Below are 26,537 nucleotides of genomic sequence, written 5' to 3' on the forward strand. Positions count from 1 at the left end.
GGAAGGATAAGTCCCAAGCAAAACGAATTTTAACTAGGAATGTACAAAAATATTTATAGTTTTTTCTGAGTAGCAAAGAATGGGAATCTGAGGGGGTGCCCCAAAACTGGAAAATGGATGAACAAGTTATGATACATAAATGCAATGCAATACTATTATGGTTTAAGAAGTAATGAAGGAATGGTTTCAGAAAAACCTAGGAAGACTTATATGAACTGATACAGAATGAAGTGAACAATCAGGAGAACAATGTATGCAATGACAACAATATGATAAAGGCAAACAACTCTGAAAGAATTAGGAATTCTTCGTATAATAGCCATGATTCCAGAAAACTGATAATGGCACATGCTACCTAACTCCTGAAAGAGAGGTGAAAAACTCACAGCACAGAAGGAGATAAAATTCTTGGACATGGCCACTGTGGAAACTTGTCCTGAGTGACCATGGTGCTTGTAACATATTTTGTCTTTCTTTTGTTCTCAGTTGGGAGATCAGCGGCTGCCCTGGGGTGGGAGGGAGAAGGGAGATCACTCTGACAGGGCCATAAAGTGGAATGGAGAGAAAACTAAAGGGAGAGACATAAAAACAACAAAAAGAAAAAGAAAAAAACCATCGTAACTAAAAATTTAAAACAACCTCCATCCCTGAAGCCTACTAATATTTTAGGATACAGAGATAAAATGAAGTTATAATTAAAATTCTTTATGACCATCATATGAAGGCACAAAACATAATTAAACTTCCACAATAAAACTGCCTAAGATTTTTCTATTTCCTTTGGAGACCTGATAGGATATCTAGCACCTGGCCTACCCTGAAACAAGACACCCACTTCACCCCTACCCACCCTCACATCTCCCAGGCCCCACGAGCCTTTTTTTCAGGCCTAGACCCACTGCCTCTCTATCAGAATCCCACACCTTCTACTTCACACCTTCACATGTCACATCAACTATCAAACACAAGTCCTCCCTACCTCTCTCAAGAGACTTCTCTCCAACTACAGATCTTCTGCCTAAACTAACTCCTCACTGGTTAGTGCACTTAGCCTTGTGATTCTGAACTTCTGTACAACTCTGTGTACTTCCAGCTACTTAACCCTACCCCACTTCCAATATTCCATTCCAAACCTGCCCAACCCCACTTCAGCCATTGGGATGTCTGCTCCATTAAGCAAACTTCCTTTCTCACTCCTTCTATCTTCTGGCCCTGAGACCTCTCTTAATGACATTACTTCTCTTGCCACCCTTTCCAGTGGTGATCACACTTTCTTTGATGTCCCATGACTTACTCTGTGCTTCCTTCCCACTGTCAGTTTCAGATGCTGTCACTATCACCCAATAACCTGTCCTTGAGGTTAATGCTATCAAAATTTAATGCCCAATTCAGATCCTTCTGACCAAATAGAAAGTCAGTCACTTATAAAACCATTAACTATCTGGTGCCTTCCTGTCTTCTGAGTCTTCTCACACTTTGCTCCCCTGTCTTCACTCTATGATTTGACTACACCAGCTTATGTGCTGTTCCTTCCATGACACTGCCTCTCCTATTCCACACTTGGCAATGGATGTCACACATGCAGGGTAGATGCATTCTCCTCACTTCCAACTTTTAGTTTCCCTAGCTTCCTTCAAGACAGCTCACAGTCCACCTTCCATTGTCCCCTACCTGCTAGTGCCTCTGAGATTACCTACCATTTACTATGAATGGATCTGTGTGTACCACCAGGTTGTTTTTATGTCTCCTACAATAAGATGTGAGTCCCATTAGGAAAATGTCTGTCTTTGTTTGCCCAGGGTTTACCACAGTGCCTGACACATAGAACATACTTAATAAATCTTACTGACCAACTGACAGATCTAAAGATAGGCATACCTCTTATTCCCAAGATTACAGAAATGCCATCCACATTGTGAGACTTTTGTTTTGCATGTTTCTATAGCAACTCAGAATTTTTTCCCTTTGGAAAATTCAGAGGATCTTCATCTGCCATTGTTAATTTGGCATAAACTAGTAAAATATGCGGCATTTCAAGAACTGCAAAAACAAGAATAGCAAAGGGCTAATTCCACTTTACTCATTAAACTCATCTCTTTAAATGTTGTGGAGCGGGGGAAGGAAAAGGTTGTAATCTGCTTACAACTCAATTTTGTGTTTCAAAGTTCCAAAGACTTAACAGGCTAACAATATGCTATTTGTTAAATCTCTCATAAGTGGAGATGATAAGGTATAAAACACTCTGGAAATGTTGGTACAGAGTTTAAATGTGCATATGAAACAACTGCCCCCAATGAGATGGTAAGACTCTTCTTTAAGTATTCTGGATTTTCTTTAAATGCTTAAGAGAACTACAAGTTATGAGAGTTATAACAGTTCACACAAAAACTAAATGCATGTACATGTGCCCATTCCTCCACAAAATAGTCAACTAATACAGTAATGTTTATCAGTAACACTCATGGCTTCTTGCTGAGAGCAATGATGTTCTAGTAATGCAGATAGCCTATGCTTGTATCTGCAATTAAGACACATCAAAGGCAGATAAGAGTTCAATTTTATTCAAAACATTTCACAAATGTGAATTCTAATCAGTAACATGAAACAAGTTCAGACCACCAAATGAAGCCACAGAAAAGATGTACTAATTTCCTTAAATCCATGGCTGAATTGGAATAAGGCAGGGGTGGGGAACATTGGCCTGGAGGCTTCACATGGGCCACACAAGCAAGGTTGTAGGCTCCCCACCCCTGGAATAAGGCTTAGGGGGCATTCTCTGCATCAGTTTCAAATAAAAGCATCAATGCTGTTAAGAATAAGGGCAGGAGGGGCGGCCAGGTAGCACAGCGAGTAAGAGCACCGGCTCCGGTTTCAGGACGACCTGGAGATCGAATCCCGGGCTCAGACACTTAGCACCCACCCAGAAACACCTGGCTGTGTAACCTTGAGCAAGTTACTTAACCCCGATTGCTTAAAAAAAAGAATAAGGGCAGGAAATGTTAAAAATCAATAATTTATCTTCTGATGGGGTGCTTGGGATCTATATTTGTAACATCTATTTGCAAAATCACACTCCCCCTCCCTCCCCCACTCCCCTCCCCAGCTTCAGAGCATTAACTCTGCCCAGCAACAACTCATGAATTGTTTATCTCAGCTTGGAAGAGTGACTAGCTACACCTGTGAATTTTTCACAAAAGTATGTATAAACATTCTAGCTTAGGCAAGTATTATCTCCCCCTTGTATAGTGTGCTGCCCCCATGAATCCTTCAGGACCCTATCTCTGGGTTAACTCCTTAGCCTATTATCCATACACCGAGTCTCTGTTAGCCTTGGTTCCCAGATATCAATCCTGTCAAACATGACACTGATAGGCGGCAGCTGATTAAGTGACGTTTCAAGCCTAAAACCACACCTCCAAGTAGCCCCCCCCCCCCCTTGGGCTTTTTCCCAGTGAATCATGGGCAATACACCTGTGCAGTTACATTGAAAATTCATGTTCCTTTAAACACTGGCCCCACCTTAACTCCTCCCTAATCCCACCCTTAAGCACCTAGTTTGCATAATTAGCATGGGTTCTACTATGGATTATTCTATAAAAACCTTAATTCTACCCCTTTAAGGTTGAAGGTCCCCTAAAGGACTCTTGCCTGCTGTACAGCCTAACAATAAGCTTGCAGGTCCCCTAAGGACCCTTGCCCACTGTAAAGCATACAATAAACTTTTACAACTCTGACTCCAAGTCTGCTTGGGGCTACTGAATTCTTTCCAGACTGAATCACAGGTTTTCTGGTCTTAGAAAAAGATCAGAGTTCCTGCTGAACCTATTGTGAGCCATCCTCATCATTTCCACACTAATCTTACAAAAGCAGAGTAACAAAGATATTCAGTGATTTGTCGATGCCCCACCCCCCCCAAATCCATAAAATCAGTGACAGGGAAGGAATTAGAATCCAGGACCCCAAATCCTAAGAGCAGTTTCAATTATATGATCCATACATTAAAATGCCACTTTGCTTATTTTAAAAGTATCCCCTAAATTCTTTGGCTCTCTTTTTCTTCTCCCCTAATACTATCTAGCTTTCATCAGCTTCAAGGGGGGGTCAAATCTTATTTCTATGCAGATGATGCCCAGATCAGTACAGCCACCCCAAAACTCTCTTTTGAGCTCTAGTACCTTCCCCCACTGCATCTCACACATCTCATTTGAATTTGAAGTCTTGTAGGTTTCTACAACTCAACATGTCTGAAACAGAACTTGCAGGCTTTCCCTCTAATCGCTTCTCTTCACAGCTTTCTCTTTCCTCTTCAGGGAACTATCCTGAATACCCTCACCGTCTCAGTCACCTTGGCTTGCAAACCTCAGTGTTTTCCTCCACTCCTCATTTTTACATCAAATATCCAACTCGTTGCTGAATCTTGGCATTTCTACCTCTGTAAATATCTCTCAAGTATATCCCCTCATCTCTACTCACACAACCACTACTTCAGTTCAAGTCCGAACTCCCCTGTCACCTAAACTATTCCAAGAGCCTTTTATAACTGGATCCTGGCCTTAAGATTTTTCCCATTCCAAAACACCTTCCACCCAGTTACTGAAGTGATTTTCCTAAAGCAAAGGTCTGACCATGTCACCCTCCTATTCAAAAAACTCCATGGTTCCTTATGACCCCAAGGATCAAATGTAAAATCTAGCTTGGAATATAAAGCCTTTTACAACCTGACCATCTAAGAATGCTGTTGTTTTCTTAAACTTTTTCAAAATATAAAGAAAAAAATCCTTAGCTCTTGGGACCGACAGAAACAGGCCAGGACATAGTCTGCCAACCCCTGCTAGCCTCTTTCACATACCTTAGTTACCATCTAGCTACACTGGCCTACCTATTCCTCATACATAAAACTCCAATCTTCCAAATCTCTCTTTGTATTGGCTGTCCCCCAACCCTGAAGCAAATCTCTTTCCTCACTGCTGTTTTTTAACTTTCCAGACTATCTCAATTCTCTAAATAAGAGGCCTTTGCTGGTTTTCTCCCACAGGCCAAACCTCCGAGATTACTTTATTTGCCTATATATGGGGTGAGTTCCCACAGAGAAGGGATTGTGGGTTTTTTGCCCAGCATTTAGCTCAGTGCTTGGGACTTAACAGGTATTTAATAAATGCTTGTTGACTGATTTAATTAGTCTATCAAATCTTAGAGATGTTAGTCACTTTTTAAAATTGCCTATCGGTGTACAAAATCAAACATATCCAAAAAGGCAATCTATTCTATTCTTTCTAATTAAAAGGAAATAATTACAGTAATCTTCATTATTCACTTTTGCAATTCAAAATAATTACTAGAAAGTCAGAGTGGTATAATGTATACTGCCCCAAAGTGAGTCAGATCTTGGTGGTTCTAATCCCATACTCAGTCCTCACTAGTGACATAAAAATCACTTAATTTCTCTAGGCCTCTGTTTTCTTATCTGTAAAATGAGGAATTTGGACTACTGATCAGGGTGGACCCATGAACTTTTAAAAATATATATTGTAATGACTATTCCAATATAATTGGTTTCCTTTGCTATACTATGTATTTTATGCTTTCAAAAGCACTACCTTGGGAAGGAGTGCATAGGCTTCACCAGACTGCCACAAGGAGTCCAAGACACAAAGTAGGTGAAGAATGCTGGACTAGATGGTTTTTAAGGCTGCTTTTAATTATAACTCTAAAGTAAGGTTGTATTCATTATAAACTTACACAATACTCATTTCTACTTCTACCATAACTACCATTTATAGAATCTAAACTATTCCAAAGCAGAAACTAAAATTTTTCCTAGATCCCAATAGATAGATTCTAACCTTTAACAAAGTAGCCCATTTTTCACAGAAAAAAAGTATAACAAACTAATCTTAGCACAGTGCCTGGCACAGAGTAAATGTTTAATAAATGCTCTGTCCAGATTAACTGAAATGCTTTCTTTTCATGTGTCCTAAGATGTATTCAAACCAAAGGGATTCCACTGTTATCCTGGTGTATGTATCCTGGTGACTCAAACAAAGTTTCATTAATGGTCATAAGACCTGGCTTTCTATAGGTCATTCTGTTTTATGTGGCAACCCAACAGTATAACATAAGCTATATCTATCATAACTCAAATATGTAACCGCTAATGGCAAAAAGTCTGACAACGAATATTAACAGCAATACTCTGAAATCATAGAAAATACATCTATATATGAGAAGACACCTCTACCCCATGACCCTTGGCACTTTGCAGATATGTAAGTCTACAAGTGCCAAACATTCTATGTCAGACAGACATTAGTTTGCTGAACTTTTTTCCTTCCTTTTAAAAATTCTTTATTATAAGGGATGGTTCCCTGGCAAGGGGTAGGGGGAAAGGACACAGTAGGAGATATATGGATATAAACAAAATATATGAGCAAAAAAATTTTTTTTAATTACATAGGCACACATATACACACACCAATACACAGCCTGGATAGATATAGCATGGAACAGGGAAAAATCTGTTAGACTTAGATTCCAAGGGCCTATGTTCAAATCCAGGTTTGACCTCTTACCACCTGTTTGACCCTGGGGAAAGTGACTTCACCTTCTGGGCCTGTGTCCTCATCTATAAAATATGGGAGTTGGCCTTGTTTGCCCTGGAGGTCCCTTCCAGTTCTAAATCTATGATCCTATGAATACTTATCATATTAAATAAAACTGATGTTCTCCTCTCAAATTGAAAACTATTTCATTCTGTTTTTTAGTGTATACCCCATGGTATGGAGGTAATGTTGTACACATTCCAATCCTGAGGCTCCAATCCATTAGAGAACAGAGTTATGTTCATTAAGTTAGGAGATAAAACTACAGGTGAAGTTTCTAGTACTTTGAAATTCAGAGTGACTTTTAACAAACAGAAGAGCTTCATCAAAAATAGAAATGGCATAGTAGAGACAAGCAATCTGAGATCCAGGAAAACTGGGCTCAAGTTTTACTTCTGACAGAGAATGGCTGTGTGACATTAGATAAGTCACATATTCTCAATGATTTGGGCCAGAGATGCCAAACTTGAGGGAAGCAATAAAGGTCAATGTTATTCTGAATCTGATTCTCCCCCAAAAGATATAACTTGTTGCTAGGGTAAAAATGATAGCACCCTTGACATAAAAGGGGACATTAAAAAGGAAGGTAGGAAATGATCACTACACATCACAGAAGTTTTCAGAGAGAAGAAAAGGAAGACAGGTAACAGTCTGATATGCACTCTAGATCTAGGAAGAGCCAATTAAAAGAGTTTGGGAAAAGGATAGAACTTCATGGACTATATAGGAGAATTAACTGAAAAGGGATAAGAAAACAAATCTGAAAACACAAAGAAACAGATTCAGTGAGGAGGAAAAGGAAGACCTAAAGTGAACAAGGCAAATGAGGGTACAGAGAATTCAACTCTTAAGATTTTAAAAAAAGGAACATACAGATGATAAAAACAAGGATGACCAAAGATACATATAAAAAAACATGGCATGCTCCTGCAAGAAGGATTATAACACTGCTTCATATCAATTTGTGGAGGGGAGGACCTTGCTTGTGGTACCCTGAATATATCTGACATTTTGAATTAAGTTCACTAAACTTTTTGTTCTTTTAAAAAAAACTCCTGGAAGTCAAGATGGAAGAAAAAAGCCAGGAAGCTGCCTGAGTTCTCCCCAGTTTCCCTTGAAATAATGTTAAGCCAAGCCTCTAAATGAATTCTGGAGTGACACAACCCACCAGAAAATGGGGTGAAACAATTTTCTATCCCAAGGGAACTTAGAAAGACTTCAAGAAAGATCTGTCTCTCTTGGGTAAAAGAGGAGCACAACCCAGCACAAGCAGTATCTGAGCAAGCCACCCATAGGCTCTTAGCCACAGCACAGATCAACAACTGAGGCCCCACACTCCTGGCTCAGCAGGCCAGCCGCAGCACAGCAGGAAAACTACAGCCCCAGAACCCAGGGCACAACAGGCACAACTAGGCCAGACCATACCAGTAGAATGAGCAAGTGGTCAGGCCCAACGATCCCAGAACAGAAATTCAATGACCAGACCATTGGCACCAGCACAAGAAGCTTGGAACAGCACCCCTTTTATCCCAGAAGCAGAGTTCAACATTAAAAGTCACAAAATAGACTGGAAAATGAGCAAAAACCAAAAAAGAGCCCTGGCAATAGAAAGGTACTATGGCAAAAGGGAAGATCAAAACAAAACTCAGAAGAGAACATCAAAACATCTACATGCAAAGTCTCAAAGAAGATTATGAAATGGTCTTAAGCCCAAAACATTCCCTTAGAAGATCTCAATAAGGATTTTAAAAGTCAACTAAGAGAAGTGGAAGGAAAATTGGGGGGGAAAAATGAGTGATACAAGAGAATCATGAAGAAAGAATCAATAGCTGTGAAAAAGAAAATAACTCCTTAAAAAGTAGAACTGGACAAATGGAAAAGGAAAATGGAATACAAAAGCTCATTGGAGAAAATAATTCCTTAAAAATTAGAACTGAGCAAGTGGAAGCTAAATGACTCTTTAAGACATCAAGAATCAAACAAAATCAAAAGAATGAAAAAATAGAAGAAAATCTCACTGGAAAAAAAAAACTGACCTGGAAAACAAATCGGGAGAGATAATTCAAGAATTAGTGGATTGCCTGAAAGCCAAGATAAAAAAACAGCCTGAGAATAACATCTTTCAAGAAATTATCAAGAAAAATTTCCTGATGTCATCACCTCCTAAAAGAGATCCCAAAATGAAAGCTCTAAGGAATATATTATCTAAATTCCAGAACTCTCATGTTAAGGAGAAAATACTGCAAGCAACCAGAAATAAACCATTCCAATATCAAGGAACCACAGTCAGGATTACACAGAACTTAGTAGCTTCTACATGAAAGGATTAGAGGTCTTGGAATGATATTCTAGAAGGCAAATGAGCTTGGATTACAACCAAGAATCAACTACCCAGCAAAACTGGGTATAATCTTTCAAGGGAAAAAAAAAGGATATTCAATGAAATAAGGGACTTTCAAACTTTCCTTATGAAAAGACCAAAGCTGAACAGAAAATCCTTTTTTCAAATGTAAGACTCAAGAGAAGCATAAAAAGGTAAACAGGAAAGAAAAAAAATGTTATTCAATAAGGTTAAACTATTTACATCCCTACATGGGAAGATGATACTTATAACACTTAAGACCTAACTCTCTCTTTTAGGGCAGTTAGAAAGAGTATTTATATAGACAGTGTGAGTATAAGTTGACTTTGATATGCTGTTAAAAAATAATTAAGGGGTAAAAAAAAGGATTGTATTAGAAGAGGGAAGGAGGCAGAACAGGGTAAATTGTATCACATGAAGAGGTGTGAAAGATCTATTACAGCAGAGAGAAGGGGCAGGGGGGAGGTGAGCATTGTCTGAACCTTACTCTCATCAGATTTGGTTCAAAGAGCAAATAAGATACACACTCAGTTTGGTACAGACATCTATCTTACCCTACAGGTAAGCAGGAGGGGAAGGAGAAAAGAAAAGGGAATGGGGGACTGATAGAAGGGAGGGCATTTTGAGAGAGGTGGTGGTCAGAAGCAAAATACTGGTGAGGAAAGACAGGGTAAAAGAAGAGAAAAAAGTTTAAATCGGGTTAAAATAGGAGGGAGGGAAATAAACAGTTAGTAACCATAACTGTGAATGTGAAGGAGATAAACTATCCCATAAAACAGAAGTGGATAGCAGAGATTAAAAACCAGAATCCTACAATATGTTATTTACAAGAAACACATCAGAAGCAAACAGACACAAACAGAGTAAAAGTATAGGCTAAAGCAGAATATATTATGCTTCAGTTGAAGCAAAAGAAAAAAAGCAGGGGTAGCAATCATAATCTCAGACAAAGCAAAAGCAAAAACAGATCTAATTTTAATTTGTCTCTTTCAGAGACATGGAAGGAAACTACATCTTGCTAAAAGGTTCTACAGAAACAAAGTAATAGCAATACTAAGCATATGTGCACCAAACAGTATAGCATCCAAATTTCTAAAGGAAAATTTAAATGAGTCACAGGAGGAAATAGAGACCAAAACTCTACTAGTGGGGGACCTAAACTTTCCTCTCTCAGAACTAGATAAATCTAACCACAAAATAAACAAGAAAGAAGTTAAGGAGGTGAATGGAATTTTTGGAAAATTAGATATGATAGACCTCTGGAGAAAAATGAATGGGCATAGGAAGGAATACACCTTTTTGTCAGGGTACATAGTACCTACAAAAAAACTGACCATGTATTAGGGCATAAAAATCTCACAATCAAATGCAGAAAGGTAGAAATATTAAATTCATCCTTTTCAGATCATGATGCAATCAAAATTACATTTAATAAAGGGCCCTGGAAACACAGATTAAAAATTAATTGGAAACTAAGTAATCTAATCCTAAAGAATGGGTTGGTCAAACAACAAATCATAGAAACAATAATTTCATCAGAGAATGACAATAATAAGACAATATACCAAAATTTATGGGATGCAGCCAAAGCAGTACTTAGGGGAAATTTTACATTTTTAAATTTTTACATAAAAGTGAAAAAGAACAATTCAATGAATTGCACATACAACTAAAAAAGCTAAAAAAAAAAGAACAATTAAAAATCCCCAACTGAACATTAAATTAGAAATCCTGAAAATCAAAGGAGAGATTAATAAAACTGAAATAAAACTATTGAACAAATAACTAAAAGTTGATTTCGTTTTTTAAAAAATAAAACAAACCCTTTGGCTAATTTGATTTAAAAAAAAAAAGAAACTAAATTAACAGTATCAAAAATTGGGGTGGCCAGGTAGCACAGCAAGTAGGAGCACCGGCTCCAGTGTTGGGATGACCTGGGGATCGAATCCCAGGCTCAGACACTTAGTACCCACCCAGAAACACCTGGCTGTGTAACCTTGAGCAAGTTACTTAACCCCAATTGCTTAGGGGTGGCCAGGTGGCTCAGCAAGCAAGAGCACTGGCCCCAGTGTGGATGACCTGGGGATCAAATCTGGGCTCAGATACTCAGCACCACACCCAGAAATAACTGGCCATGTAACTTTGAGCAAGTTACTTAACCCCGATTGCTTTAAAAAAAAAAAAACAGTATCAAAAATGAAAGGGCAAATTCACCACAATTAAGAGGAAATTAAAGCAATAATTCAGAACTATTTTGCCCAATAGTATACCAATAAATCTGACAATTTAATTGAAATAGAGGCATATTTACAAAATATATATTGCCTAGGCCAACAGAAGATGAAATAGAATACTTAACCCCATTTTAGAAAAAGACATTGAAGAAGCCATCAATTAACTCCCTAAGAAAAAAATCCCCAGGGCCAGACATTTACAAACTTTAAAAAACCATGAATTCCAATTCTGTATAAACTATTTGGGATAATACGTAAAGGAGTCCTACCAAATTCCTTTTATGACACAAATATGGTGTTGATACCTAAACCAGGAAGAGCTAAAACAGAGAAAGAAAACCATAGACCAATTTCCTTAATAAATACTGATGCTAAAATTGTAAGTAAAATATTAGAGCAAGGAAATTACAGCAATTTGTCACCAGGATAATACACTATAACCAGGTGGAATTTATACCAGGAATGCAGGTCTAATTCAATATTAGGAAACCTATCAGCATAACTGACCAAATCAATAACAAAACAAATAGAAATCGTATGATTATCCCTTTGGGGGATCTTTTTCAAGAGGCAATCAGTGAATTCTTTCAATTTCTGTTTGCCCTCTGGTTCTAGAACATGAAGGCAATTTTCCTTGAGAATTTCTTGAAGGATGATTTCTAGGCTCTTTTTTTGATGATGGCTTTCAGGTAGTCCAATAATTTTTAAATTATCTCTCCTGGGTCTATTTTCCAGGTCAGTGGTTTTTCCAATGAGATATTTCACTTTGCCTTCTATTTTTTTCATTTGTTTGGCTCTGTTTTATATTATCTTGATTTCTCATACAGTCATTAGCTTCCATTTGCTCCAATCTAATTTTGAAGGAATTACTCTCTTCAGTGAGTTTTTGAAATTCCTTTTCCATCTGGGAAGTTCGACTTTTTAAGGCATTCTTCTCCTCATTGGCTTTTTGGGCTTCTTTTGCCATTTGAGTTAGTCTATTTCTTAAGGTATTATTTTCTTCAGTATTTTGGGGGGTCTCCTTTAGCAGGCTGTTGACTCGCTTTTCATGATTTTCTTGCATCATTCTCATTTCTCTTCCCAATTTTTCCTCTAATTCTCTTACTTAATTTTCAACATCCTTCTTGAGCTCCTCCATGGCCTGCAACTAATTCATATTTTTCTTGTAAGCTTTTGATGCAGCAGTTTTGACTTTGTTGTCTTCTTCTGGTTCCATATTTTGATCCTCTTTGTACCCAAAAAAAAAAGATTCTATGGTCTGATTGTACTTCTGCTTGCTCATCTGGCCAGCAAATTACTTGACTTTTGAGCTCTTTGCCATGGTAGAACTCTGCTTCCAGAATGAAGAGAGCTATGTTCCAAATTGCTGGGGTTTTCACAGCTGTTGTCAAAGTTATGAGGAGGGCGCCCTCTCTACAGCCACCATAAGCTCTGGCACGCTAGCATTCCTCGCCCCAGGACCTCCACCCTAGACTGTGACCAAGATCCAAGCAGGTCAAAGCAAAAGCAATTACCCTCTGAATGGTCACTTGGTCCCCATACAATCTGCAGGCCAGGAGCTCTGGAGGCAGCCATGCAGCAGCAGCTGCAGTGGCCATGCTGCTGCCAATTCTGTCACCCCAGGGGCAGGGGCCAGACCGTGCTCTTCTCTCCCCCAGTTCCAACAGAGTTCCCTACTGATCTTTTACTTTCTCTTTGGCGTTTATGGGTTGAGAAGTCTAGAAACTGCCACAGCTGCCAGTGATTCACTCTCCTGAAGTCTGCTCTGGCTGGTCTGGACAGTGAGTCTGGGACAGCTTGGCTCACACAAGACTGCGCTCAGCTCCCAGCTCAGGGTGATAGATCCTTCCTGTTGGCCTGCCAGGCTGCCTTCAGTGAAAGAATTGTTTTTCTCTGTCGCTTTGTGGGTTTTGTAGCTCCAAAATTTGTTTAGAGTCATTTTTTTTACAGGTACTGGAGGTGCTTGGAGTGGGAGCAAGCAAGTTCCTGCTTTTATTCTGCCATCTTGGCTCTGCCCCTCCCATATGATTATCCCAATAGATGCAGAAAAGCTTTTGAAAAAATACAGAACCCATTCCTAATAAAGATACTGGAGAACATATGAATAAATGGAGCTTTCCTTAAAATGATAAGTAGTATTTACCTTAAAAACCATCAACAAGTATTATCCATAATGGGGATAAGCTAGAAACCTTTCTGATAAGATCTGAGATGAAACAAAGACGTCCATTATATCATCACTATTATTCAATATTGTATTAGAAATGTCAGCTTTAGCAATAAGAAAAAGAAACTGAAGGAATTAGAATAGGCAATAAGGAAACAAAATTATCATTCTCTGTGGATATGATGGTATACTTAGAAAATCCCAGAGAAACAACTACAAAAACTACTTTTAACAACATCAGCAAAGTTGTGGGACATAAAATAAACCTACATAAATCATCAGCATTTCTATATATCACCAACAAAGCCCAGCAGCAAGAAATAGAGAAATTTCATTTACAATACCTATAGAGAACATAAAATATTTGGGAGTCTACCTGCCAAGACAAACCCAGGAACCATATGAACACAATTACAAAACACTTTTCACATAAAGTTAGATCTAAACAATTAGAAAAATAGCAACTGCTCATGGGTAGGTCAAACTAATATAATAAAAATGAGGATGAGAATTAAGTAAGACTTCAAATGTACATGGAAGCTGGACTGTGGAAAGCGTTCGATGTCAAGCTAAGGAATTTGTATTTTATCCAAAAGGCTACAGCAGAGAATGAAGGGAATAACTCAATCAAATATAATCAACAGGAAGATTTGGTAGCTTTCTGGAAAACAGATTTGAGAAGAGAGAAAGTGGAAACAGGAAGACTAATGAGGAAGCTACAATCACCACGAAGGCAAGAAGTGATTATAGCCGGAACTAAGTCAATGGCTGTATGAGGGGAAAGTACATGTGAAAGTTTTTAGAGAGGTTGAATGGATAAGATTTAGCAAAGCTGGACAATGAGAGGATAAGAGATAGAGGGAAGAGTGAAAGACGACTCTAAGATTATGAACCTGATGGAAAAATGGCTATACATTCAACCAAGGAGAGAAGCTGGTAGGAAGGGCAGTTTAGGGGAGATGATGTAAAGGAGTCAGTGAATTCTGTTTTGGACACAATATCTGTATGTGAGATCGCTGTGGGGCATCCAAGAGGAGATATCCATTGAGTAGTTGATAATGTGTAACTGGAGTTCAGGAAAGAAATTACAGCTAGATATACTGATTTAGGAGTCATCTATGTAGAGATAATACTTGAACCCCATGAGTTGTTACGCTATCCAAAAAAGAGAGAAAAGGACCCAGAACAGAGACCTGTGGAACACTTGTGCTATCCAAGGTGGCAAGAGATGGATGGTGACTCCAAAAAGGAAAATGTAAAAAGGAATGTTGTGACAAGTAACAGGAAAACAGTCACAGAAATCGAGAGGACAGAGTGTACAGGAGGAGGAACTGGTCAACAGAGTCTAAAACTGCAGTGCAGTAAAGGAAGGCGATGTATCATCATCTACTTGACAAAGGAGTGTGGAGTGAAGAAAACTAAAATTAAAGATCAGATATCGAGATAAGGAATTAGAGTGATGATGATTCAACTTCATCACAGCAACTAGCATTTAAGTTCCTACTATGTCATGGGCTCTGTATTAAGCACTGAGGACACCAAGAAAGGCAAAAGACAGCTCCAGCTCTGCAGGAAATCAGAGTCTGGCGGGGAAGACAACGTGCAAACAGCTACGTACGAGCACGGCGACCAGAGTGTGTGGGAGACAATCAACAGAGGGAAGGCGCTAAAAGTAAGGGGGACTGGGAGAGGTTTCTTGCATAAAGGAAGCAGGACTTAGCTGAGACCTGAAGAAGCCAAGAGACAGATGCAAGGAAGGAGAGAATTCTAGGCAAAAAGGCCAGTGAAAACACTCACAGTTGGGAGATGAAATGTCAGGTTTGGGGAACAGCCAGAAGACCAGTGTCAACAGATCCAAGAATATAAGGTGAGGAATGAGATGACTAGAAAAGGTGGTGGGGGATGAGGGTGGGCCAAGTGAAAGTTTTCAGGAGGGATATAGATGTAAGACTGGAAAAGTAGGGAAAAAATTATTCACACACCTTTTTAAGAAATCAATTAAAACATAGATTGAGATATGCTCTCATACAGTTCAAACTATATAAACATAAACTGGACACAAGCTGAGAACAATGAGTGCTAATGCGAAAAAGGGCTAATGATAGTATGGTGCTACCTAGTTTAACATTAAGGAAGAGTACTAGACTTTGAGTCAGAGGTAAGGTGACAGTTCCTAGTTGTGACCTTGGACAAGTCACTTCTTTTTCTGCACATACCTCACAGGGATATGGTAATAGGAGTATCACCTCATAGACTGTATAAGGTAACAGAAAGTATAGAGGAATTAGAAGGCAAGAGAACCAGGTTCTAATCTCAGGGCTGCTCTTTACAATTCAAAGGAATTCTTTGGACCTGAGTTTCCTTACTGGCAAAATGAAGGAGTTTACCTCTAACAGTCTATAAATCCTATTATGTGCTCAATATGAAGTATAAAACATGGATCTATCAAAAGATTCTTCCCCAAATTGACATCTAAACTGATACAAGGTGAACATGTACACAATGACTCTGGCACCGTAAAAGGGAAGAACAATACAACAAATGAAAGTGAATGCTATGAGATTGAAATAACCAAGCTTTGCTCCAAAGGAGGGAAATATGGGAGGATAGCTTCCCATTTTCTTTGCAGAGAGGCATGGGGAACTGCTGCATATAATATCAGATTTTTCTACATGTTGGTTGGTTTTGCTAGGCTATTTTTTTTCCTCTTTTTTATTCATTGTTATCAGGGATGGCTCTCTGGGAGGGGAAGGGACACATCAGGAAATGTAGGTGATGTAAAAAGATATTTAAAATTTTTTTTTTAATTCTTTTCTTTTCAGGTAGACCCAATAAATACTAGCTATAAACCAACTGAAATAACTATACAAATTTTTATACTGACATTCCACAATTTAAATCTTCAAATTTCTCTCTGTTAAGCATTCTAAAACCAAAGCTTGTATTTAGCTGAGTCTAGTTACTCCACAATCACATCAATTCCATCATAATTAAAGATTCCTCTCTCCCTATCATCCATTTTCAGGCAGTATATCTTAATTGTATTTACATATTACCTAAGAAAATAGGATATAACTCCAAACTTACCTGACTAGGTCTCCGTGGAGTTGTAAATAAAGGCTTTCCTTTCCCTGTCCAGCACATATCTCGGATGCTGGTGTCTCTACCGTGCAAAGGACCAGGTGTAAATCAGAAGAGGATGAGGTGACAGTGCTGGCCACGGAGGCAGTGGTAGTGGCAGTAGCTGTTTCTGCTCCATAGAGGTAGACACAGCCTCTCTTCACATCCTCTTTCAGCCAGTCTCTCTCACGGGAGCTGAACCTACTTCTCCTGTGCAAACAGTGTCTGCTTCCACTGCGCTTCATGTTTCTCTAAGGGGTACAAAGAGCAATTACTGGCTAGGATGGCCAACCTCTCAGTCAAATGATACCTGGCTGTTTACATAGTCACCTGCATGACTGCATTATCCTTACTACCTGTTCAATGCTTCCACCTTCTTCCCCAACCCACTCTCACACTCCCTTCACTAGAGGCAACATCAGAACCAATACCCTCTTGGTATTCTCCCTAAGCTCACAGGGCTCTAAAAAGAATACTTTTCATGCCAATGGAAAAGACATGGAACTCCAGATCTACTATAAATAGAAGCCACATTTAGAAGCACTCACTAGTAATCACATAAGGCCTAAGTGATGCCACAAATAAACTGAAAAGTTGTCTACATAGTCTTCTGCCCTTCCCCCCCCACTCCCCATTGCCAAAACAATGTGAGTCCATCATACATTTCTAAAGATTAGTAAATGCCTGTTGTTTGATCCGATGCCTCTCCTGTCTTATCTTACTCAGAAAGAAAATCCAACTAATTGTCCATGGAATGTACATACTATTGGAGGAAATGACGAATGTTATTCTAAATTAAACACAACAAAAAGAAATTATAGCTATCTGCAATGAAGACTCATAGGTGCTCCTCCAAGAGGCAAATAAAAGAGCTGGTGGAGTTGGTTTTATCATGCATTCAAGGGCAACAATAAACATTCCAATAAATACCAAGAAAATAACTGATGCTTAAGCATCAACATTTATTTGAAAAGAATGAGAAGGAAATAGGCATTTATTAAGCACCTACTATGTGCCAGGTACTGTGATAAGTTCTTTATGAATTATGTTTCACTTGACTTATACAACAACCCTGAGATGTAGGTGCTACTATTATCATCCTCATTTCACAGATGAAGAAACTGAGGCAAATAGAGGTTAAATGACTTGACCAGGGTCACACAGCTATGTCTGAGACTGAGGTCTTCCTGGTTTAAGGTCCACTGCTCTAACTGCCTAAAAAAATGAAGTCTACCAAAAGAAACTGATAAGACCCTCCAGATTAAGTCAATATACACTTTATACCCAAGACTTTAATGAAAAGGTTGAGAACAGAGGACGGTGAAAAAATGAGTTAGAAATATGATTCAGTAAAAAGGCTTATACTATATATAGGAGCCTCATTCCTATATAATTATAAATGAGATGCTAGACATAGAGAGTACCAAATGACATGATAAAGAATGAAACTTGGGGGTGGTCAGGTAGCACGGTGAGTAAGAGCGCCAGAGCTAGCGTCAGGAGACCCAGGATCGGTTCCGGCCTCAGACACTTGGCACCCACACAAAATAACTGGCCATGTAACCTTGAGCAAGTTACTTAACCCCAATTGCTTTAAAAAAAAAAAAAAAGAAACTTAATTTTAAGAGACAGAAAAAAGACTCATTACCAAGGGACAGTGATTTCCAAGTCAGTTGTTTGTGTACAGACCACAGACTAGTTCAAACAAAAATCAATACAAAGTTAAAAAAGAAAGATTGGGGCGTCTAGGTGGCACAGTGAATAGAGCACCAGCCCTGGAGTCAAGAGAACCTGAGTTCAAATTTGATCTCAGACACTTAACACTTAATAGCTGTGTGGCCTTGGGCAAGTCACTTAACCCCAATTGCCCTGTCTTCTCCCCCCCAAAAAGCAACAACAACAAAAAAAACATTAAAGTGAGAGGAAAAGGTGAGCAATATAGGCAACTATGACCTAATCTATCAATCAACAAGCAGTTAAGCACTTATTTCATGTTATACTGAGAAGATAGCAAAAACTCTAGGTGTCTGCTAGGTGCTTACAATCTACTGGGGGAAAATAACATGTACATATTTAAGTTGATACAAAATATAAACAAAGTGTTATATTTGGGAAGGTAGAGAAGTAAAGAATTGGGAAAGGCTGACCATAGGAGGTGACATAAAAACTGAGTTTAGAAGAATCTGAAATGTCATATGAGGTGAGAAGAGGTAGTGTATGGAGGTCCTATAAGCAGGCAAACAAAAAGGAGGTAGAATACCAGGAATTCAGAACAGCTTTTGTGGGTTTTTTCATTTGTTTTGCATTTTTAACTGTCACAGATACAGATTAAAGTGCCTCAGGATATGGTGATTGACTGTGAAAATCAATCACCATAAGACTGACACTAAAAGACTTGATCTTGCAAGAAGAGAGATATGAGAGTAAAAACAACAATGGATTAAAAGGAATTCACCTATAAACTCTTAAAGAGGATGGCACAAACTGAAAAATGGTATTACCTCAAAACAGCGGCAGTGGAGGATAGAACCATTTACAGAAAGCTTGGTGAGAGACAACTAAGACAAGTCATCTTGGGGACATTTAAGGATGAAGTAAGACGACTGATCAGAAACAGAGATCCATAAACACTTTTTTTTTTGGAGGGGGGAGGGCAGGGCAATTGGGGGTAAGTGACTTTGCCCAAGGTCACACAGCTAGTTTTTTGTGTTAAGTGTCTGAGGCCACATTTGAACTCAGGTCCTCCTGACTCCAGGGCCAGTGCTCTATTCACTGTGCCACCTAGACACCCCTATAAACACTTTTATAATAAACTCTTTTCAGTATCACTAACAATGGAACACCCTACCACATTTGGACTCTCAACACCATAGTTCTAGATACACTGAATAAAGAAGTAGAAATGGTACTGAAGATAACAAAGATGAAAAGAGGTAAAGTATAAAAGAGGAGGTCTGTGATGGAGGCAGTGAAATTTTGAGGTCACTGAGGAACTAAATGCTCATGATACAGGAAAGAAGAAAGAGGCTTGGAAAAAATATGGACTTATTAAAAAAAATTACAGAATATCAAAAAGTAATCTGCCTTCTCTCCCACTTCTACACGATCTGTGATTTTAATTTATACCTGCATTCATGGACATCTTTCATGAAGGTCTGTGATGGAAACAAGCAGGCTTTTACAAATAATAATGTACAGAAGATCATATTTTAGTCATGCAACTGAATGAAAGCTGGAGAGAATACAAGAGCCTACTGTGCTTTTGCTTATTGTTTGTCAATTATTTAAAAAGCATTTGATCCAACAAAACAAAACACCACCTTGAAGGGTCTCCCTCGAATAAGGTACTGTCCAGCTGGCAAAATCAAACAAGTTTCTGGGTTTTCTATGCAATAGAGAACTCTGTTCAATGGCCTCAGCTTATTAGATATTAAATAAGCAAAATAGGAAGATTATAGAAACAGGGAAGTGGGAAGGTATAGGAGGAATAGTTGTCACTTGAACTTCATTTTTGTACTTTCCCATAAACTGGCCAAAAGAGGGTAGAATACACACATACACACAAGTTTGGAGTAGTAATACATTCAAATCAACAATACAACAGGAGAGAACAAGGAGAGGGGAGAGGAGGAAAAAAGAGGGAAGGAAAATTCAGGGAAGAAAAAATTAGTCATAAGCAAACAAACTCAAAAACCTTGAAAGAAGGGTCAAGAAGAAGGGTAGGGGAGCAAAAGGAGACTATACCACCATTTAGCACTGGTGCCAAGTGTACCCTACCCCCATCATCTTCCTTCTTTGTAAAAAAGGGAAGGGAGAAAGAGTAGAAAAAGTGTAAGAGAACAAGATGGAGAGAAATAAACAATGTGAATCTGAATGGGATAAACTCACCAATAAAACAGAAGAGGAGAGCAGGCTGGATTAGAAAGCAAAATCCAACAATATGTTGTTTACAATAAACACGCTTGATATGTAAGGATTCCAAAAGAGTTAAAATAAGGAGATAGAGAAAAATCTATCACACTTCAGCAGAACTCAAAAAATGAAATTGAAGTATCCATCACGATCTCCAACAAAGCCAAAAGCAAAACAGACTAACCCAGAAACTGAAATATGCTAAAAAGCAACCAGATATTGAACATAAATACATATATGCACCTTGTGGCTAAACAAGTAATAAAGAGAAAGCGGGAAACCTCAATGTACCCCTTTTACACACTGACAAATTTAACCAAAACATAAAGAAAGAAGGTAAGAACTTGAAGAAAATTTTATAAAAGTTAGATATGAAGGATCTCTGCCAATTACTAAATGGAAATAGAAAGAGTATGCGCATTTCTCAGCACTTGGGTACATTTACAAGAATTGTTTACATATTAGGGCATAAAACCTCACAAATGCATAAAAGTAAAAATAGTAAACATATACTTTACTGATCACAATGCAACAGAATTTATATTTTAAAAGGACCGTTTAAGAAAGGATTGAAAATTTAACTTAATCCTAGAAAATAAAGTGACTCAAAGAATAAATCAGAGGGACAGAGAAAATGACAACAAGATAATACCTATGGAAGGTAGCCAAAGGATCAACAAAAGAAAGAACATACCAATGGTATTCAACTAAAAAATCTAAAAATCAAAATTTTAAGTCTCCATTTAAAAATCAAAATAGATGTGAAAGTATTTGCAGATACTATACTTGATTGTGTGCCGCCATGGGGATGGGGAGGGGGAGAGGGAGAGAAAATCTGAAACTCAAGGAATTGTGGAAATGAGTCTTGTAAACTAAAAGTAAACAAATTAATAAAGACCAAAAAATTTAAAAAAAAAAAAAAGGAAAAAAAATAAAATATGTGAAACATTAACAAAATAAAATAAAATGTGTTGTCCAGAGCTGAAAAGATTTAAAAAAATCAAAATCAAAATAGAAATTGTGAGGATAAATGACAAGATTAACAAAAGTGAGCGTAAAAAATAATAATAATAAAACATGGACCTGGTTTTTAAAAATATAATAGATAAACCATTAGGTAATTTAATCTAAAAAGAGAAATTAACTAGGATCAAAAATTAAGAGAATTAACAGGAAATGAGGAAAATATTAGAAAATGTTCTGCCCAATTATATACAAATAAAACAGGTAACAAATGAAGACTTATGAAAATATAAAATTCTTTGACTAAAAGAATAATTTAAATAACCCAGACTCAGAAAAAGAAATTGAACAAGCCATAAACGAACTCCCAAAGAAAGGAAATTTTAGGATTCTTTTCAAAGAATCCAACAGAAATCTATACCATATGGTGGTGGAGCCAAGATGGCAGAGTAAAAACAGGGATTTGCGTGAGCTTACCCCCAAACCCCTCCCCAAAAATACCTGTAAATAATGACTCTCAAAAAATTCTAGAGCTGCAGAACCCACAAAAGGACAGAGTGAATCATATCTCCAGTCCAAGATAGCCTGGAAGGTCAACACAAAGGGTATATCACACCAGGCTGGGAGCAGAGAGCAGTCCCATCTGTGCCAGGCTGGACTGCTCAAGGGACTGAATCACTGGCAGCTGTGGCGATTTCCAGACTTCTCAATCCATAAACACTGAGAATAGCATGGAAGGTCAGTGGGGGAACTCTGTGGGACCTGTGTGAAAGAGGAGCTTGAGGTCCCAGCCCCAGGGGTAGCAACAGGAGCAGCAGCAGTGGTTGCTTCTAGAGCTCTGGGCCCACAGACATGGGGGATACAACAGCCGATACAAAACCCCTGAAGCCTGGGACAGTAATTCTAAAATTTCCTTTCTTTGGGAGTTCATTTATGGCTTGTTCAATTTCTTTTTCTGAGTTTGGGTTATTGAAATTATTCTTTTGGTCAAAGAATTTTATATATTCATAAGTCTTCATTTCATTTGTTACCTGTTTTATTTGCCTTAAAAATCAGAATTAGCCAAATGGAAAAGGAGGTCCAAAAGCTCATGGAAGAAAATAATTCCTTTAAAATTAGAATGGAGCAAATGGAAGCTAATGACTTTGTGAGAAATCAAGAAATTATAAAACAGAACCAAAAGAACAAAAAAAATATAAGACAATGTCAAGTATCTCACTGGAAAAATCACTGACCTAGAAAACAAATCCAGGAGAGATAATTTTAAAATTATTGGACTACCTGAAAGTCATGATCAATAAAAAAGCCTAGACAACATCTTTCAAGAAATTATCAAGGAAAACTGTCCTTGTATTCTAGAACCAGGGGGTAAAAAAAAAGAAATTGTAAGAATCCACCAATCACCTATTGAAAGAGATCCCAAGGGGCGGCCAGGCAGCACAGCGAGTAAGAGCACCGGCCCTAGTGTCAGGATGACCTGGGGATTGAATCTGGTCTCAGACACTTAGCACCCACCCAGAAACACCTGGCTGTGTAACCGTGATCAAGTTACTTAACCACAATTGCTTAGGGGCAGCCAGGTGGCTCAGCAAGCAAGAGCACTGGCACCAGTGTGGATGACCTGGAGATCAAATCCAGGCTCAGATACTTAGCACCACACCCAGAAATAACTGGCCGTGTAACCTTGAGCAAGTTACTTAACCCCAATTGCTTTAAAAAAAGAAAAAAAAAAGAAAGAGATCTCAAAAGTAAAACTCCTAGGAATACTTCAGTCAAATTCCAGAGTTCCAAGATCAAGGAGAAAATATTGCAAGCAGCCAGAAACAATTCAAGTGTTGTGGAAATATAATCAGGATAAGACAAGACCTAGCAGCTTCTACATTAAGGGATCAGAGGGCTTGGAATATGATATTCTGCAGGTCAGAGGAGTTAGGATTAAAACCAAGATTCATCTACCCAGCAAAATTTAGTATAATACTTCAGAGGAAAAAATGGATATTCAATGATATAGAGGACTTTCAAGCATTCTTGCTGAAAAGACCAGAGTTGAATAGAAAATATAACTTTCAAATACAAGAATCAAGAGAAGCATAAAAAGGTAAACAGGAAAGCGAAATCATAAGGGACTTATTAAAACTGAGCTGTTTACATTCCGACATGGAAAAAAAGTTATTTGTAACTCATAAGATCTTTCTCAGTATTAGGGTAGTTGGAGGAAATGGATAGATAGATAGATAGATAGATAGATAGATATAGATAGATAGATAGATAGATAGATAGATAGATAGATAGATAGATAGATAGATAGCACAGGTTGAGTTGAATATGAAGGGATGATATCTAAAAAATAAAATCAAAGGGTGAGAAAGGAATATATTGGGAGAAGGAGAAAGGGAGATATAGAATGGGGCAAATTATCTTGCATAAAAGAGGCAAGAAAAAAGTTTGACAATGGAGAGAAAGAGGGGGGAGATAAGAGGAAATGAGTGAACCTTACTCTCATCAGATTTGGCTTAAGGAGGGAATAGCATACACACTCAATTGGGTATCTTACCCTAAGGGGGGGAAGAAGAGGGAGATGATAGAAGGGAGGGCAGACTGGGGGAAGAGGGGTAGTGAGAAACAAACACTTTTGAAAAGGGATACGGTCAAAGGAGAAAATAGAGTAAGTGGGGGGGTAGGATGGGATGGAGAAAAATATAGTTCTTCTTCCACAACATGACTATTAACAGAAGTGTTTTGCATAACTACACATGTATAACCTATATTGTTCTGTGAAGTTTGGATTCAGTCAAAGGGCCACATTTGAGGCCCCAGAAAGTCACATGTGGCCTTGAGGCCACAGTTTCCTACCCTGGTAAAATAGCCCATATGGTAGACTGTTCTACTTGTATACTATGATCTTCCTAACTTCATGGGCTGTGAGGAAGTGTTACATATAAATGTGGATTTTAATTGGACTATTCAATTAAAAAATTTAAGCCTCTACAATATGCAAAAGACTGTGCTAGTTGCTGAAACGACAAAGACAAGAAATAAAACAATCTCTGCCCTTATCAAACTTATTTTCTACTGGGACAGGGAAGAGAAAGGAATGGGAACTTTATTCAATGCCTACTATGTGCCAGGCACTGTGCTATGGGCTATTTTAAAATATCTCAGAGGTAAAGTGACTTGCCCTGGGTTATTATTAACATAGTTAATGTGTCTGATGCTGGATTCAAACTCAGATCTTCCTGACTCCAGACCAAGCAATTTTTCTATTACTCCACCAGCTGCTGTTAATGGAGGAACATAATATGTTCTTAAGATAAGTAAATACAAGGTAATGTGAGAAATATAGAACATTAACAACTACAGGCATTAGGGAAGGATTCATGGAGGTGATACATGGAACTGAGCTGTTAAGGAAAGCAAGTATTCTGAGAGGGTGGGAGGGGGAAGTAGTATATTCTAGACACGAGGGGTGGCGTATGCATATAGAGCTAGGAGATGGAATGCCAAAACAACAACTATTAAGTCTGCTTGGTTGGACATGTGTATATAATGACCACAATTATGTAAAGAGGAAAAAAAAAAAGAACTCTAATGTGATGGGGAGGGAGGTGAGGAAAGAGTATTTAAATTAAAAAATATTGTAAAAAGAAAAATTGTTTAAGAATATTCATTAAACTAGATACTACAGAAAAGCTACAATGTAGGAAGAATTACTGTAAAGACACCCAGAAGCTCACGTGGGACACATACAAGAAAGAAGACAGGAGTAAACCTTTGGCCTCAATGTCTATACAAAAATGTCCAAATTTTAGGTAATAAGTAAAACTAGATCTCTTGATACAAAAAAGGCAAATTATATATCACAGGCATCACTGAGGCTTGGTGGAATAAGACCTATAATAGGAACAGAGGTACTAGATGGGTATACCTTAACTCAGAAGTGGTAACAGAAAAAAGCAAGGTGGGGGTAGGGTATAACAGTATAGTAAGTAAATATACTGATGTGAATAAATCTAGAAAACAGAAGAGGAAAAGAAGAGAGAACACTTACTGACCATCCAGACAAAAAAAAGAAATAGATGACTTGGGCAAACAGATCACAAGCCTGCTACAGAAGCATGATTGTAGCCATGATGAAGGAATTTGTTTTGCTTGACTATACTTATGTATTGCAAAGATTTTTTTTTTCAATCAACAGAGTGGGGGAGAGGGGGAGAAGAGGAGAACAGAGAAAATATACTTCTGTTCATTTAAAAAATAAAACTTTAATTAAAAAAAGTGATAAAGGACATCAATTATTCAGACATCTAGTAAAGTTCTCTGTTAATAACTTCTCGACCTGCCATAATACTAATTTCATCCTTCAAAAGTAAAAGGGGGAAATTCTATTAAAAAACTGATTCTCATCAATAGGAAGGAACTAGTTGCTTGGGGTCAAATGATGACAACCTTCAAAGAAAGTGACCATTCCCTCTCAGAGTTTGTGAGAGAGAAGAGGAAAGTTGGCCATAATTACATACACTCTAGATTTTAGAAAAACTTATTTCAAGGTGTTCAGAGGAAGGCTAGGTAGGATCCAATGGACTAAAATCTCTCGGGGTAAATTAGCCAAAGAAGAAAAGGAAAGCCAAGAATGAAATTCTTAAATTTTTTATTAAAAGGAAAAAAATCCAATGAGGAAGAAAAATGGGAATTGTCTTAAGAGACCAGTGTGGATATAAAGATAATTCACCTATCAACTCTCATTTAGAAAGCATTTGTCCAAAAATGGATGCAAGGGGAGGCAAAGGAGGATACATACAAAACCAATGCACAATTCTGCAAAAACAAGCTATCAAGAATGAACAAAGACTAGAGAATAAAGCTAAGGACAATCAAAAAGGAATTGTTTTGTTTGTTTTTGGCTACAATGGGGAAAGGAAGAACACCACAAGGAAAACACCTTCATGTAAAGTAGATGGATGGGCACTGACTGGAGGGAGGCAAAGCTGCTTAATTCCTTTTTTATTCCAGTTTCCTTTTTCAAGAAGAATGACCTTTGGGCTAGAAAGGACCAAACAAAAATGGTGAAGAGAGTGAGGGACAAGACAAGAGAGAAAGAGCACTATCAGCTGTCCTTGATAAACTCATTGTCATCTGGCCCAGTAGAACCATGGCCCCAAGGTTCTAAACAAAACAAAACA

The 26,537-nt window shown here is 38.1% G+C and overlaps 1 protein-coding gene across 1 annotated transcript in view; it reads right to left on the bottom strand.

Annotated features, from left to right (window-relative positions):
• Positions 1-26,537, bottom strand: part of PHLPP2 (PH domain and leucine rich repeat protein phosphatase 2) — a 112,244-nt gene that overhangs the window by 75,583 nt on the left and 10,124 nt on the right. Inside the window, exon 2 of the mRNA XM_069087702.1 lies at positions 16,450-16,733. Coding sequence (XP_068943803.1) covers positions 16,450-16,733 — 284 coding nt within the window. The remainder of the gene's footprint in view (positions 1-16,449; positions 16,734-26,537) is intronic.

Source organism: Petaurus breviceps, unplaced genomic scaffold (assembly GCF_028583685.1).
Source record: "Petaurus breviceps papuanus isolate PSGF00001 unplaced genomic scaffold, PetGlider_PUasm1.0 182, whole genome shotgun sequence".
Lineage (NCBI taxonomy): Eukaryota > Metazoa > Chordata > Mammalia > Diprotodontia > Petauridae > Petaurus > Petaurus breviceps.